At 32.5% G+C, this 17,385-nt stretch overlaps 1 protein-coding gene across 1 annotated transcript; it reads right to left on the reverse strand.

The window, feature by feature from the left end:
- Positions 1 to 10,149: 10,149 nt before the first annotated feature.
- Positions 10,150 to 11,331, reverse strand: LOC139866137 (uncharacterized). The gene is made up of 5 exons (XM_071854270.1): positions 11,114 to 11,331; positions 10,657 to 10,741; positions 10,461 to 10,549; positions 10,294 to 10,360; positions 10,150 to 10,179 (listed from the first exon to the last, which is right to left on the reverse strand). The coding sequence occupies exons 1-5, from the start codon at positions 11,234 to 11,236 to the stop codon at positions 10,163 to 10,165; spliced, it is 381 nt and encodes a 126-aa protein (XP_071710371.1). The 5' UTR covers positions 11,237 to 11,331; the 3' UTR covers positions 10,150 to 10,162.
- Between the last annotated feature and the right edge of the window lie 6,054 nt (positions 11,332 to 17,385).

The following is a 17,385-nucleotide window of genomic DNA, read 5'->3' on the forward strand; positions in this document are numbered from 1 at the left end:
AACTTAATTCCAAGAGTTTAATATATTAGGAGTAACTTTTTAATACATATTGCTAACAAGCTATGCTAATAACTTATTGAAAGTGATGTGCAATAGTGAAATTAAGATTGATATCGAGTGGGCCGATGATATATTTACCCATCATCCATTCATGTTACTCGAAGATATATATTAACCTGTCATATGAAACCACAGCATAATGACTAAGCACACAGTAAGATAGACTTGTGTCTGATTTATTAACTATCAATATTTCATTTGCTAACAAATGTACCATTGAAACATGCGACAATATAATTTCGACATTTTAGCCTATTAATTCTACAATGACTAACTATGTAATAATAACACAATCCCAAAGGATCTGAAGACTAAACTCCACGCTTAAGATTCTTGATCCGTCGCACACCTAAAAAATTACGTCTTGACCCGTTACAGAACATGACCGACCGGCCCGTTTGGCCACCCATATTTCTGACCAGAGTAAAACATTGCCAATACTTAACACAATACTATCATCTAAATTATCAATGTGGAGGTTGGTTCTGTGATAAAGCCACTGTCAAATGAGAAATTTAGGCCAAAACAGATTATGTCCAGAGTATTTCTTTATATAAATCTATTGGAATTAGATCTTTAGTCCTAAATAATAAATATGACTACAAACTTATATTCATACTCTTTGGAAGAAAATAATCAAGTAAGTTCTGGGTCGTCTGCCAACCCATTTGACCCGTTTTCTTTGTAGGTGTATACTGATTTTGCACATTTGACCAGTTTAAGATCTAACGTTACCCAAATCGACCCACCAAGAACTAATTTTCTTTTTACTTTTCCTTTTGTTTTGTGGACATTGACAAACTTTTATACTTTTCTTTTAATCTTATACATTGCCTTAAAGGGAGCCGGGTGAAACTGGAGTTATGCATGTTGTAAACGTTGTGTCGTTTTATGAGTGACTTTAAGATTGATCTTTGAATAAAATCCCATTTTATTTCTGTCACTATAGTTTTTGTCTGTATTTTTAACCGTAGTCAACTAAACAAGTAATTCGAACTGGGTTACAACAACTCAGGCTCTCATCAAAGACCTCAGTAATAAATAAGTGAAGTAGCTTTATGTAAGAAAATATTATACGAAACTGAAAACAAGTATACATATTATCACAAACGTAATAACAAGATTGCAAATATGTATAACAAATAATCAGATTAAGAGCATAAAGTTAAAACAATCTAACCGATATTAGGAGATTGAACCGGGCTTGTGTTTGACGCAATTCCCTTAAACAAATTCTTCGTCTGTTCCCAGGGTACACCGGTCCGAAGCAGCGTACTGCCGGACTTGAACACTTGCCTGAAAGATAACCGAAACAGGAGGTCTTGTTGTGATTGAGATGAAAACCTTATTGTGTGTTATAGTTTCATTTGTGGTGTTACACAAAGTCTTAAGGCCACCTATTTATAATGGAAGCTCAATCATTTAGTTTCCAACAACTTCCAATTTGGAATTATCTTAAAAGCCTTATAGAATTTGAACTAAATGCACAACTTTGAGACTCGATATCTCATTCACCCTTATCCCGTTTTGGACACACTTTAGTTCATTGTAAAGCCCTCACTAGTGGCTACAAAACTCTTTTTTATCATCATTAATATTGACTACTCATCATATATTAATTAGTGTCCAATGTTGGTGAAAACACAGTTTTAACCAATTTTTCCAACAATCCCCCACATGAATGGAGATCGATCTCAGAAACAACAATCTTCCGATTAAATTTCAGCGGTTGAATCTTGCATACAATAAGTAGGTGTTACCCTTTGAATTTTCGCTTATGAAAACATACTTAGTCTACTGGCTCTGAGTAGACGGCGATGTCTTTGAACTTGATAATGCTAAAAACGAACATATATTTCATAGCATTATTCCTCAAGAAAGACAAGCTTTTAGTTGCAATTGTTCTATTTACAAGTGATATTCGTTTAAATAATAAAAGGTGAAGACAAAAGACAGATTCGACGAATTGAAGACGCAAACGACCAAAAAGCTCAAAAGTACAAAAGACAATCAAAGAGGTTCCAATTATTGATAAGAAACGTCTCGAAATTACAAGAGTACAAGATTCAAAACGCAAAGTACAAAATATAAAATTGTACGCAAGGACGTTCGAAAATCCGGAACCGGGACCAGAGTCAACTCTTAACGCTCGACGCAACGGACTAAAAATTACAAGTTAACTATGTATATAAATATAATATAATATATAATTAATTATATATATATTATATTTATAAATAAAAAACCGTCGGCAGAGAAAAACTCCAAGGACTGAGCTGTAAAAGTAACCTCCGCGACTCGCGGAGTTTGAAGAGCATTTTGCCGCGAGTCGCGGAGCCCCAAATTTCAACTCTGGCTATAAAGCAAACCGAATTCTGATCAAATTTCATATTCTATTTCTCTCATCTCTCTATCTATACGATATATATATATATATAATTTATATTTTAATTTTAATTTTAATTATAATTATAATAATAAGGGTATGTTAGCGAATGTTGTAAGGGTGTAAGTCGAAATTCTGTCCGTGTAACGCTACGCTATTTTTAATCATTGTAAGTTATGTTCAACCTTTTTATATTAATGTCTCGTAGCTAAGTTATTATTATGCTTATTTAAAACGAAGTAATCATGATGTTGGGCTAATTACTAAAATTGGGTAATTGGGCTTTGTACCATAATTGGGGTTTGGACAAAAGAACGACACTTGTGGAAATTAGACTATGGGCTATTAATGGGCTTTATATTTGTTTAACTAAATGAAAGTTTGTTAATGTTAATATAAAGATTTACAATTGGGCGTCCCTATAAATTACCATATACACTCGATCGGACACGATGGGCGGGGTATTTATATGTACGAATAATCGTTCATTTAACCGGACACGGGAATGGATTAATAGCCACTAGAATAATTAAAACAGGGGTGAAATTACATTCAAGGGTAATTGGTGTAATTGTTAACAAAGTAGTAAAACCTTGGTTTACACGCAGTCGATAACCTGGTGTATTCATTAAACAAAGTATTAAAACCTTGTTACAATTCGAATCCTCAATTAGTTGGAATATTTAACTTCGGGTATAATAATAATTTGACGAGGACACTCGCACTTTATATTTATGACTGATGGACTGTTATGGACAAAAACCAGACGGACAGATTAAATAATCCAGGACAAAGGACAATTAACCCATGGGCATAAAACTAAAATCAACACGTCAAACATCATGATTACGGAAGTTTAAATAAGCATAATTCTTTTATTTCATATTTAATTTCCTTTATTTTATATTTAATTGCACTTCTAATTATCGCACTTTTATTTATTGTTATTTAATCGCACTTTTAATTATCGTACTTTTTAATTATCGTAAGTTTATTTTATCGCACTTTTATTATTCGCAATTTCATTATCGTTATTTACTTTACGCTTTAATTTAAGTCTTGTATTTATTTTATATTTTACATTAGGTTTTAACTGCGACTAAAGTCTTAAAATCGACAAACCGGTCATTAAACGGTAAAAACCCCCCTTTATAATAATAATATTACTTATATATATATTTGTATTTTTAATAAAAGTAAACTAATATAGCGTTGAGCTTTGTTTAAAGATTTCCCTGTGGAACGAACCGGACTTACTAAAAACTACACTACTGTACGATTAGGTACACTGCCTATAAGTGTTGTAGCAAGGTTTAAGTATATCCATTCTATAAATAAATAAATATCTTGTGTAAAATTGTATCGTATTTAATAGTATTTCCTGCTAAAATTAATAACTATTTTATATACACCTCGCATAACATCAGAACTCGTCTGCCGTTTGTGTAGGCGACAATACACTTCACACAAGACTCTCCTTGACAACGTCAAGTCCTCATAGTTATGTTCATTATGGTCATGAACATTAGCCTGGTTCTGCGAGAGCTTATCAAGTATTGTGCTCCAACAATACCCTTCGAAGCGACCCACTTCTCTCTCACATAGGTGATTCACCACAGTGTGGCTACTGATTAACCACGCATGGTTATTTTAGTTGAATCATTAAAAGCCATTTGCTTATCCTCTTATATGTCACTTTTAGGAATGGACTAGGAACTCTACTCATGATTAGTAAACTCCCTTTAAAAAGGTGTAGGGGATGCTAGTTTAGTCATTATCTCCCCTACAGTGACCGTCGCCAGTTCATACAAGTAGGTTGTCCTATTGAACTCGGATCTTGGGATCTCCAGTCAACTGAGTTAGGTTTTCCTTCATATAAACTTATCCTTTCACGGGCTTCAGTCCCATTCCCACGCACGACTCATAAACTAACTCTCTGCTTAAGCCTTTTGTTAGCGGATCCGCAATATTATCATTTGACTTTACATAGTCAATAGTGATAATTTCTCTAGAGATTAGTTGTCGTACTTTATTATGTCTACGTCTCATATGCTTATTATTACCATTACACATTGTAATATGAGCTCTACCAATAACCGATTGGCTATTACAATGTAAACATATGGCCGACACCGGCTTAGGCCATCTGGTATATCTTTAACGAATTGACGTAGGCATTTTTCCTCTTCACCAGCTTTATCTAAAGCGATGAATTATGATTCCATCATGGATCTAGCAATAACCGCTTGTTTAAACGATTTCCACGATATAGCAACACCTTCAAGTGTGAATACCTACGCACTTGTTGCTCTGGAATCATCTTATCAGATATCCAATTTGCCTCACAGTGTCCCTCGATCACTGCAGGATATCTGTCAATGAATTAACCTAATCATACAACTCCAATGAGATGTACTTGGATTACTCTTGTATCTACTTAACTTGCTTACAACATATGCTAAGTCGGATAGAGTACAACTCATTAGAGATACATTAGAACGCGTTATCATGAACCTTGTTCTTAATAGAAAACGCAAGACACCCCTACATTTACAAGCTATTGTGTTCACTTTACATAAACTAACTAGGGTTACTGCTTATCCTTTCTAAGCTTCCCTCACATGTCTTGCAACTTGATATCATAATCATATATATCTAATATGACTTTAATTAATCAAGCGTTCAAATGCTCACACATAAGATTTGCATCTTTTGTGATCCATCTTTTAGCACATTTGAGCAATTCTTAGTCATATTCTAGGTTTGACCTAGAGACGTCGAATTTAGAAAACTTAATAAAGTTCTCGCACTCAAATTATATTTTTACATCTGAATTCTGATTAGGTAATTCAAATCTTAAGATAATAATGATATAATAAAGATTGACATATTCATATAATAATTATCTTCAATATCATAATTCACATAACATGCGAATAATTCACATCATCAATGATGTTCACAATATACCAAATCCTTCTATTACTGAATGAAATCAATTTTGTCTTTAAATATATTCAACACAATGAAATATTAGTTGTTAATTGATCTCTGCAGATGATCATCATTAACAAATCCAAGTCTAGTACTCCATAGACTTTATGTTCAAAGCATTAGAATAAAAGACGCATCATTTATATTCTCCATAGCTTTTCTCACAAGAGATGTCATACCATATCCCTTGTATCATGACAAAATCGACATCATATACTTAAACATCGCCTTAGATATACCATTTAAGAGGGTTTAAAATAGCATGTATATCTTTTCATACATTCAGTATTAGTTCTTCTATAAGCATAATGTGCATGCCATTTATCGAGAAAGTTCCTTTAATTCTGTATAGATAGAATTTTCCTTAGAAATCCCTCGGGTTCATATCAAATGATTTTATTCACAAAATAAATATTTGATGGCATCTCACCATTGAGATCATTCCGAGGAAGTTCCTCATATCTACTAGTTCCTCTTGAACTAGCTCATTAGGTGTCTCATCTTGAACACCTTCACGTCTATCCTAGACGAACTTTCAAGGTTCATTTGTAATTTTGTAATGTATGGAAATACATTTTCAAAGAATGAAACTTTTCTCGATTCTATTATCGAACCTTTGTGTATATCCGAAATCTTGGATTCATGCACAAGGAAGCGATAAGCACTACTGCGTTTAGCATATCTGATAAATATGCATTCAACAGTCTTATCTTTTGTGCCTTAGGTAAGGAACAACTACCTTTGCCAGGCACCCCCACACTTTGAGGTACTCATAAGATGATTTTCTTTTCCACCATAACTCGTATGGGGTATCATCCTTTTTTTTTCTTTTTCTTTGGGATATCTTATTTAAAAGATAGTTTGCAGATAGGATGACATCTCCCCACATTGACTGGCTTACACCAGAACTTACCAACCTGGCATTCACCATATCTTCCAGAGTTATATTCTTTCGTTCAATAGTCTCATTCGAGTGGGGTGAGTAAGGTGCAGTGAATTAATGTTTAATGCCATTTTGCGCACAAAATTCAGCAAAAGGTGCAACATATTCACCACCTCTATCACTACGAACAACCTTGATTTTTCGTTCAAGTTGATTCTCAACTTCGTTTTATAAGCAATAAACTTCTCAATTGCTTCATCTTTACTTTAAAATAAGTAAACATAACAATACTTCGTGCTATCATCAATACACGTAATGAAGTACTTGTTACCATTCCTCGTTGAAATGAATTTCAAATCACACATATCGGTGTGGACCATATCAATGTGTTCGGTTATTCTTTCAACACGTTTAAAGGACGATCTTGTTAATTTGGCTTCAACACAAGTTTCCTATCTATAGTTTGAATATACCATTAAGGGCATAACCCTCTCCAACAGACATTCCACTTTGGTCAACATGACCTTATTCAAACTCTATTATGAAGTCAAATTTGTTCAACAACCATTCGAACACCATATTCATATGAATCACAAAAACATATAGCACGTTGTTCAATGTACGCCATTGAGATCATCAAAGGCAGAGTTATCCATGAAGAGATTTTCTCCATTACACATACATGACGGATAACCCCGGTATAAATCAACCATTCCTTGGTGTTAGAAGCAACCAAGATAACTTTAGAGATCATCTAAAATATGAATTAAACTAACTGTTTTAACAAAACATAAAGTTCAATGGCTCAACTGTTGTTAACAAAACAACAAGTATCACGTGAATTGATTTAATTTGAGTTTACAACTCAAAATAAAACTTCCAGTTTATCATGAACAAATTGAGTGCAACCAAACATGTTTCAACTCAACTATGTTAAACCAATGAGGTTTCAACCAAATATAAACCGAGCAGGTTCAACCTAAACAAGTAAACCAAATAGGTTTAAACCCAACCGGGTAAACCAAATAGGTTTTGACCCAAAAAAGTAAATCAAACAGGTTTAAACTCAAACGGGTAACCAAACAGGTATCACCTAAAAAACCGTTTCAACTCAAACGGGTAAACCGAACAGTTTTCAACCCTACAGTTAAACCAAGCAGGTTTAAACACAAACATGTAATCAAACATGTTAAACCCAAAAGGTTTATACTAAACGATTAAACTAAACCGTTTAAACAAAACTGATTAAACCAAATATGTTTAAGCCCAATTGTTAAACAAACAAGTTTAAATTCAGTTTAATAACAGTCTAAAACTGTTCAAATACTGTCTCGAAGACAGTCAATAACCAGTGTCAAATGCTGTTTGAAAACAGATCGAAATACAGTTCGAAATCAGTCCGGAAACGGTCGAAAGACTTTTCGAATACACGTTATAGAATGATCAACTTGCACACAAGTAATCTGAATGATTCCAAACCTGAACCGCGCTCACAATTTGAGCATCATGTTACCCTTCTGCAACTTGGGAAGCAGTTTATTTAAGAACCTCGCAAGGTTCGGTCAAGAACCTCGCAAAGGTTCAACATGGTCAGCTAAAAGAACATCTTTTACTACCAACGTTTAAAGTTTACATCAATAAACTTTTCAAATTTCTCAACATGAGAAATACCCCCATTCGACTGCGGTGCAAATCTATTTTCACACAACTTTTAACTTCATAACTTCATACAATTTATTATCCCAAAGATAATAATAAATTAAATTATTTAATATCATCCACAATGTCACCACAATATATAATCAACAAACTATAACGTTAAGAATTCGTAAGATAGCATTATAATCAATTGGCTATATTTACAATCATAGATATAGAAATAGACAATAGTATAGTAGTTATACTCAACAACTACATAATATGGCACAAATATAATTATAATGAATAAATAATTATATATTAGCACTATATTCAACAACTACAATAACACATTGATCATGTCATTCAAGACATAGTTGCAGACTATTTGCTAAAGAACACAAGTGTCAAAATATGTGATAGGGTTCTGTAAATACTATAAGCGTACACATGTCCCTATATAATTTGCAAAACATAAACATATTGACACCTAAATAATTTGATCAATCACAAATTATTTCAATCCCACAAATTAAGTCCAAAAATATGCTAATAATAAATCGCAACATATAGCACTAGGTTATGCAATTCAGTCCATTCTTTATAATTTGTATTAGAGAACAAGTAGTTGTAAACCAGATTTGCATACAAATTAAGCAAAAGGCAAGATATCAAATATTAAAAATCATGTACAGAATCACCCTTATATATGTAGTCAGTGGAAGACACCTTAGCAGGTATATATATATATATATATATATATATATATATATATATATATATATATATATATATATATAATCAATATAAAAAAAAAACCACAATTATAAATTATAACCGTATATGTGGATAGTGAGATCATATAATTTTATATTTATATAATCAATAATCAATAATCAATATAATTTCAAGAACATGTATGTCGGCATACAATTTTAGCAGCTATAATAATTTTCATAAATCACATAAAATAGCAGCACGATTGAAATCTCCGTTTCGAATAGATCAAATGTTATAACAACATCCGAGTTAGTTTAACAAATCACCATATAGTTATATTAGATCACATGTTATAACCCGAAACTGAAATCAAACAATCAGTTTATATATATACATATTCTTATATCTAGTCCATAATCATCGACCTTATCTAACTATAACAATATAAACATGTTCTATAGCAAACAAAATAAATACGCATAAAGCCTTTATAAAAGGATTTACAAAACACGTCAATTTAATTAGCTACATATGAACGCAAACATATCATAAACTCAAAAAATATAAGTCGTTTCTAGCCGCATATAAAAAAACAACAAATAAAGGCAGTTTATAATAGCAAAGAACAGGACACAGAATTAATTATCATCGAGAAAATTAAAGAGATAATTTATATATGTTCTTTCTATCCGATTATACAGTTTCGTTGAACAAGAGTCTGTTTAAGTTTGTAAGAAAATATTATAGGAAACTGAAAACAAGTATACATATTATCACAAACGTAATAACAAGATTGCAAATATGTATAACAAATAATCAGATTAAGAGCATAAAGTTAAAACGATCTAACCGATATTAGGAGATTGAACCGGGCTTGTGTTTGACACAATTCCCTTAAACAGATTCTTCGTCTGTTCCCAGGGTACACCGGTCCGAAGCAGCGTACTGCCGGACTTGAACACTTGCCTGAAAGATAACTGAAACAGGAGGTCTTGTTGTGATTGAGATGAAAACCTTAGTGTGTGTTATAGTTTCATTTGTGGTGTTACACAAAGTCTTAAGGCCACCTATTTATAATGGAAGCTCAATCATTTAGTTTCCAACAACTTCCAATTTGGAATTATCTTAAAAACCTTATAGAATTTGCACTAAATGCACAACTTTGAGACTCGATATCTCATTCACCTTTATCCCGTTTTGGACACACTTTAGTTCGTTGTAAAGCCCTCACTAGTGGCTACAAAACTCATTTTTATCATCATTAATATTGACTACTCATCATATATTAATTAGTGTCCAATGTTGGTGAAAACACACTTTTAACCAATTTTTCCAACACTTTAAACATGACTTGTAAATGAAACATATAAAAAAGGAGTCAAACATTTCGTATACTTAGATAAACAGAGGTTTTCACTACTCTTCCATATCCTATATTTTCGTACAATACTAAATATATATAGCGAAATGGAGACTGGTCTTCAATAGTAGAGCGATCCTGTATAAACAAAGATCTGTTAATTAGTCAATTGTCAAAAATATTGAAGATTTGATTACATATGAACATGAATTTATAAAAAACTAAATATATGGACATGTACACATGTAGTACCTTGCCACCAATTTCCCCTCGAAGCACTACTTGCGTTAGGATCTTCATCACCTTCGCCTTTTTTGAACTAAAAAACCAAAAATTCCAACAATAGACGGTGTTAATGAGTTATACAAATCATATCGTTCTTAGTTATTTCTATAAATAGAAAGGTGGGAAATACTCACAGTACGCTGAGCATAAGTGTTGTGGGTAGTTGGAGGATAAACTTCTTGGCCACCGTAGTATATGGATGAGCTCAGATAGCTTGTTGATTCTGTTGTTTCACAAATTAAGCTTCATAAATTACCGATAAACCACTATACTTACTTCATATGTTAAATAAGCTAATTTTAACTACCGTAGAAATATAGTTTTACCAACCTGTTGTTGAATGTTTTGAGCTTCCGAAATCTTGCATCGTTGATGATCCAGAGTAGTTTCGGTTGGTTGACTCATTTCCTAGACCCTAATTCATAAGAGTATAATTTGAATTTTAGGTTTTAATAGTAACATCTATGCCAAAAAAAATTACATCAATATATGTAGATATAAATGGTTCATTACATATGCATACCTTGTTTGCACATGAAACTTTTTTATATGATTTGAACTTTAATGAAAAAAATATCCCATTCAAAATCAGATATAGTTTCAAAATGAAAGTTTTTATAAACGGATAACGTTTTCATGTTCAGGCTACCGGGGAGGGAAATGTTGAATAGATAATTTTTTTAATATATACCAAAATAAAAAGAATCAAATAACTACTTCGTGCACGAACATGTACAATCATACAGTTGCATTATAATCTAATCAACTGATAATTATGAGGGTATACCGTAGAGGAAGGGCCAAAAACAGAACCAAAATGGCCAGAGGACGTTGAGGTGTTGCCGTCTTTGGGACCAAAGAGATTTTCAGTAAATGACGAATTGGAAGAACTCATTGACTGTTGCTTCATGTTTTCTGTTGCTAGTTTAGTACTTTTGTTCTTGTTTTAAGACAATATCGATCGATATTGAATCAAATAACTACCAAAGACGGCAAGTGCTAACACTTGAGATTGTCGCTTTGTTGAGTGTAAATCAAAAGGCCTGTAGTATTTATAGGGCGTTTAAAGGAGGGAACCTTTTATATAAAGCATCTTATCTTATTTATCTTATTTACAGTTATTATAATAGCTAAATGCTTTTACCTCTATTTTTAGTTTTGGGTTAATCATCCTTTTTCAGTTTGTACTTCAACAGAAAGTTTGGGTCAACTATATGGAATCAACTGATTTTGAACATGTTTTCCGTATCTTCTTTAATAATGGGGTATTGAGGTGATTGGTATTTTGACGTTGTCACTGTTTTTATGGTTGAGATCGGATACGATACAAATTTGTCGTTGTTATAGAATTGATATTACAAGGTGTTACACATAACACGAATATCATGTTTTGTATATATTTTTTACCTAAAATGATATCTTATGCCCATTAGTAAATGTTCTTTGACCTACTTTGATGCTCCTAATGCAGATCGAGGAGAGAGTAAACAGGCCATTCATTCCATAAATGTGTTTGGGGTCAAAAGTTAAAATTCTAAGATAACTGGATAGGGGTCTTTTTCTTACCACAAAGGTTTATTCTGAGTTGATAATGTAGACGTTATTGAAGGATCTTAGAATCAACCTAATACGATCTAGAGCTGAAAAACACTAGAACATGCAATAAATAGAATATACTAGGGTTCTCGGGTTCGTACGATTCAAACCAAGATGAAATCTTGATTAACACGAAGCCTAAACGTGATATTCTGTGGTATTTGGACGTAATGGACAAGTTGCAGACGACCTAGGGTTAATATGATTCCATAACAATTGAGGATTAAACTCGTTTATATACTGTCTGTAGAGACAGTTGATCGACTGACTCCGTCAGTCGGTCGCAGTCAAGTTGATCGAGGATCAACTTACACCGACCTGGACTGTCGGTCAACAGTGTCCACAGTCGATCGACTAACTGACTCAGTTGGTCAACTGTGAGATCAATTTAACTATTGATTTGAACGTTTACGTACATTAACATATATTCAATAGTCACAGTGTTATTTATTTATTTATTACAAACAAAGTTATACATTAACGGATATAGAACTAGGGATTCACGAATATGCACTAACAACTCTTACTTACTCGTTGATCTTTTATATAGTTTATATATTGTAATACCCAGACCTAGTGACTGGGGTCATGATATTCTCGTATGAGTTTCACGTTTAAACCTCATTTGCAACATATGTGGGGTCAGGAGAGTGTCAGAAATAATTAAGGGATAAACCGGTTAGGTCGCGTATATTTTGAGTTTACGGGTAGCCTGAATATATAGAAGATCTTACCCGTTTTACCTGAAAATGATCAAAATTGACTGTGATCTACAACCTACAATGTGCTATGTCTAAAAGTATGATAGGTACACATGAAACAAAATAACATACAATTATTAGCACGTTCGAACAACTTCTTTAAAGAAATATTCTTAAACTTGGAATATATGATCTTATCAAGATTATTGATTCTCGAATACACTTAGAGTACACGTGATTAACGATATTAATATAAAAAAGTGGTATTTTAGCAATTGGGTTGATTCTTGATTTGTTCTATGTATAGGCAACATGCTTGATACACGGTTGTAACACTGTTTGTCAAAACGAATCTAATAAAGTTTGAAAATAAGTCAAACCAAAAGTATGACGCTCCAAATCTCCTATTTTGATTTTGGCAAGCACCCAATACTGTTCCAACTTTTGTCACCATGAATTCCCCGATACAGGATGAAAGCATAAATTGTCAACGTAAGCCAATTAAGTACCTAAATTGGCTTATAACCAATCTACGCATTTGTTGCCAACTCAAATTAAGTTGGAGGATGGTCCTCCTTAAATTAAGTTGTATGTAAGAATACTAAAAGCTTGTAGGATCTTTTCCAGGTCCGCCAACATGTACGAATATAAGCTCATGAGCTCATGAGTTTCACATTACTCTAAAACCAATTGGTGATAGAGAGAGGTTCCCATTTAGAGAGGTTCCCATTTGCACACCTTAACCGATTATACTCCAACAATCACCCCTTAATCAGTTAATCTTGCTACTTGCTGACTATATTACTCTAAAACCAATTGGTGATAGAGGGAGGTTCCCATAAGCTTATATACATACATTTGGTTCATTCATTTTTCGATGTGGGACATGACTTGCACACCTTAACCGATTATACTCCAACAAAGCTGACTATGGCAACTTAATGGTTGAGAGACATGTGTAGGACAAAAATTTTCAAGTACAAAACTGAGATGAATTCAATTAAAAGAAATCATACTATTACAGAAGAAAGATTATGCAAGTAATATGAGATTACAAATAAGAAGAGCATAACAAAAAGACTAAAAATAAAACGATGGCCGGAGCTTGTGTTGAACACAATTCCCTTAAAACAGATTCAAGCCTGTTTTCCAAGGTACGGCGGCCTAAAGCTGCATACAGCCGGAGTATGAAACTTGCCTGAAAATGCAGAGTTTATAGAGAGTATTTGATGTGTTTTTGGGTGTATCTTCAATGGGTGGTGTCTATTTATACACCAAAATGGATCATCACCTTGATTTACTTATCAAAAATAAGCAGCCATAAACTTAGAAATGATAGAGGAAAATTCTGGAGCAATTTTACAGCTGGTGGGTCAACCAAACCCACATAAATGATGGGTCACGGGTCAAAAACAACCCAATGGGTCGGGTGCAAAGTTGACCCAAAACAGCCCCATTTCCTCTTGATTTCCAGCACTCACCACCTCACTTTGAAGCACGATATCTCATTCACCACATCATAACTTTTGACAAATAATATATCGTTGCGAAGCCCTTGTCATGAGCTACATAACCATATTATATATTGCTCATAAATATGTTATATACATATAGATATTTATGTCCAAAGTTTGGGAAAAATGCATTTAAAATCAATATTTTTCCAGCAACATGTAGCATAAACCGAAAGTTATGGCTCAAACGCATCCTCATGTTGCTTTAATCGTAAGTTATGCGACTTACCTTTTCATACGTCAACCGTGATTGGTTGGTGGAGATCAACCAAATATTTTTTTTTAACCTTCTAATTTAAAAAGTAAATACTAAAAGTGAGCACACAAAAAATGTTATATTTCTTTATCATCCTGATTGTTGGATTGTCATAGTATAATGAAGTTGGATGGATAAGTGTTTAATACGGAGTAGTATTTGTTTCCGGGCTCAATTGGAATAATGCTAATTTAGGAATAGACATCTTTTTCGTTATTTATTATAGAAAAAAATAATAATAGTGACATTGGTTATACTAACGTTGTGAAGATCTTCTTGTTTTGAGTGTCTTTCATAATTCCATTTACAAAACTTGACCTCCGTAACAAATAACGATTTTGAGTTGCATTTCTTGAAATCATTTCAAAACCTATGAAACAAACACCCCCTTACTTTTGAGGGGCACTTGCCGCTACTTAGTACAACGATTTTGTTTATAAGATCTACTTAGCTCTTCTTCCGACGTCATCTTGTGATGACCCGGAAATTTCTGACCAAATTTAAACTTAATCTTTGTATGATTAACATTTCCGACACGATAAGCAAAGTCTGTAAAACTGAATCTCAAAATTTTTGAACTACTTTCATATATTCAAATACCTTTCGGTTGTTCTTGACGATTCGCGAACAATTATATGTGTGTATATATATATATATATATATATATATATATATATACTATAACTTGAAAACGTAACAATGTATTAATTGTTTGATACCGTACATTAAACTTATTGGTTTAAATATTTATTTGAATATATATGATAAGTTGGAATATTAATTATATGAATAACTTGCGACGTATATTTAAAACGTGTTTATGAATGTTGAAAATATATATTAACTTGGTCATAAAACGATTTGTTATTATATATATATATATATATATATATATATATATATATATATATATATATATATATATATATATATATATATATATATATATATATATATATATATATTAACAAATAGCGAGACAATGATTTATAGAAGTAAATGACCAAAACACTCGAAAGTTTAAGATACACTTTGAATGATATAGTTTATTGATAATTTAAGACTATATTTTGACAAAGGTACGAGTCACAAAACGTAAATTGCGAGTTTTCTAAGCGTACGAAAATGCGTTCGAGAAACCGGAACCGGGACATAAGTCGAGTGACAACGTACGAGTCATCGGAACGAAAATTACAAGTCAACTATGCACATGAATTTAATATAATATATAATTAATTATTTAAATTATATATATTATATATATTATATAATATTATGTCGACAAACAAGAAAATAAAAATATTTTGAGCTGGATCAGGCGGCCATGCGATCGCATGGCAAATACACTAAAAACCCATGCGATCGCATGGGCATCAGATTCCAAAAAGTTGCCTATAAAAGGCCAGTTGCTGCTCGAGTATTGTTTACACATACACTACTCCCTCTGTAATATTATTATTATTTATTATTTATATTAATATTATTAATATTATTATTAGTATTATTATTATTAAGATTATTATTATTATTTATTTTATTATTATTAGTAGTATTATTATTATTACTAATTATATCACTTAAAATACTACGACGAGGTCATGAGCGTGTCACATTCAAAATGGGTTTTCAAGCGGGATAGAGCTAAGGAAACTATGGGTTATTACTAAGGAGGTTTTGGGTATTGTTCAAGGGTTTTGCTCGTGAGTCAAACTAGTATTTATCATCTTCGTTGCGTCTACGTACTTTTCTACAATATTGAATCACAATATTGATACGTAAGCATTTATGTCTTATCTATTATATATTAATAGTGTATCCCTGACTAGTGCTCGAGTATATAGGATTATGCATGCTAGTACGATTAATTTTGTCATTAAATAGTTTATAATAGATCACGAATTTAATACATATATTACTGGTAAAAGGTATATGATATACATGTTTTTGGAAAGCTGGCGAAAAATCAATAACTTTTTAGAAATCGCGTAATTTCGATGAATGAATTAAAAGATATGGACAACTGAATTATGATTAATATTAATTGAAATTGCTTTTGAATCTGCAATTGATATTTAAACAACTTGTTTGTAAGATTGATAAATTGGATTTTTGAATATTACCAACCGAGTAAATGAATCCTTATATAAGGTACGTCTCGTTTTGTTGAACTATTGTCAAAATTGACTTTTTGAAACGACTTTGGATAACTTTTGTATGTCGATCTTGAGCATTAGGATTGTGATACACTATGATCAGACCTAGCTTGATAGACATTTATTGACCAACATATGTTCTCTAGGTTGAGATCTACGGTTATTTGGTATTCCGAGTTTCGGTCACGTTTTGGTGAACAACTTTATGTACTGCTAATGTGAGTTTCATTTGCTCCCTTTTTAAATACTTTTGCAATATATATTTTTGGGCTGAGAATACATGCACTTTATTTTAAACAATGGACACAAGTACATACTAAATTCTATACTGAGTTTGAACCGAAAATCCCTTAGCTTTGGTAACTAGTAACTGCCGGTTATAAGAACTGGTGGGCGCGAGTAGTAGTATATGGATCCATAGGGCTTGATATCCCCGTCCGAGCTAGAGCACTAGCCTTTTAACGGACGTATGCTATTTGAGAAGCGTACACGTTGGTTTGCGTGTATTATTAAGATGATTATACAAAGGGTACAAATTATATATACGTTAAGTTTAGTTACCAGGGTGCTCAATTTTGTAGAATATTTTGATAAACGTTTCTGGATGAAACAACTGAAATCTTGTGATCCACCTTTATATACAGATTATGCGAAACATACAAACTATGAACTCACCAACCTTTGTGTTGACACTTGTTAGCATGTTTATTCTCAGGTTTCCTAGAAGTCTTCCGCTGTTTGCTTATATGATAGACAAGCTATGTGCATGGAGTCTTACATGGCATATTTTTCAAGAAAACGTTGCATTCACCAAATCATCACCATGTATCTTATTTTGA

Source organism: Rutidosis leptorrhynchoides, chromosome 9, assembly GCF_046630445.1.
Source record: "Rutidosis leptorrhynchoides isolate AG116_Rl617_1_P2 chromosome 9, CSIRO_AGI_Rlap_v1, whole genome shotgun sequence".
NCBI lineage: Eukaryota > Viridiplantae > Streptophyta > Magnoliopsida > Asterales > Asteraceae > Rutidosis > Rutidosis leptorrhynchoides.

Coding starts and splice junctions, on each gene's coding strand:
- LOC139866137 (XM_071854270.1), bottom strand. CDS start 11,236: ATGAAGCAACAGTCAATGAGTTCTTCCAATTCGTCATTTACTGAAAAT. Junction 10,742..11,113: donor TTTTTGGCCCTTCCTCTACG/GTATACCCTCAT, acceptor CTTATGAATTAG/GGTCTAGGAAATGAGTCAAC. Junction 10,550..10,656: donor CTCAAAACATTCAACAACAG/GTTGGTAAAACT, acceptor GTGAAACAACAG/AATCAACAAGCTATCTGAGC.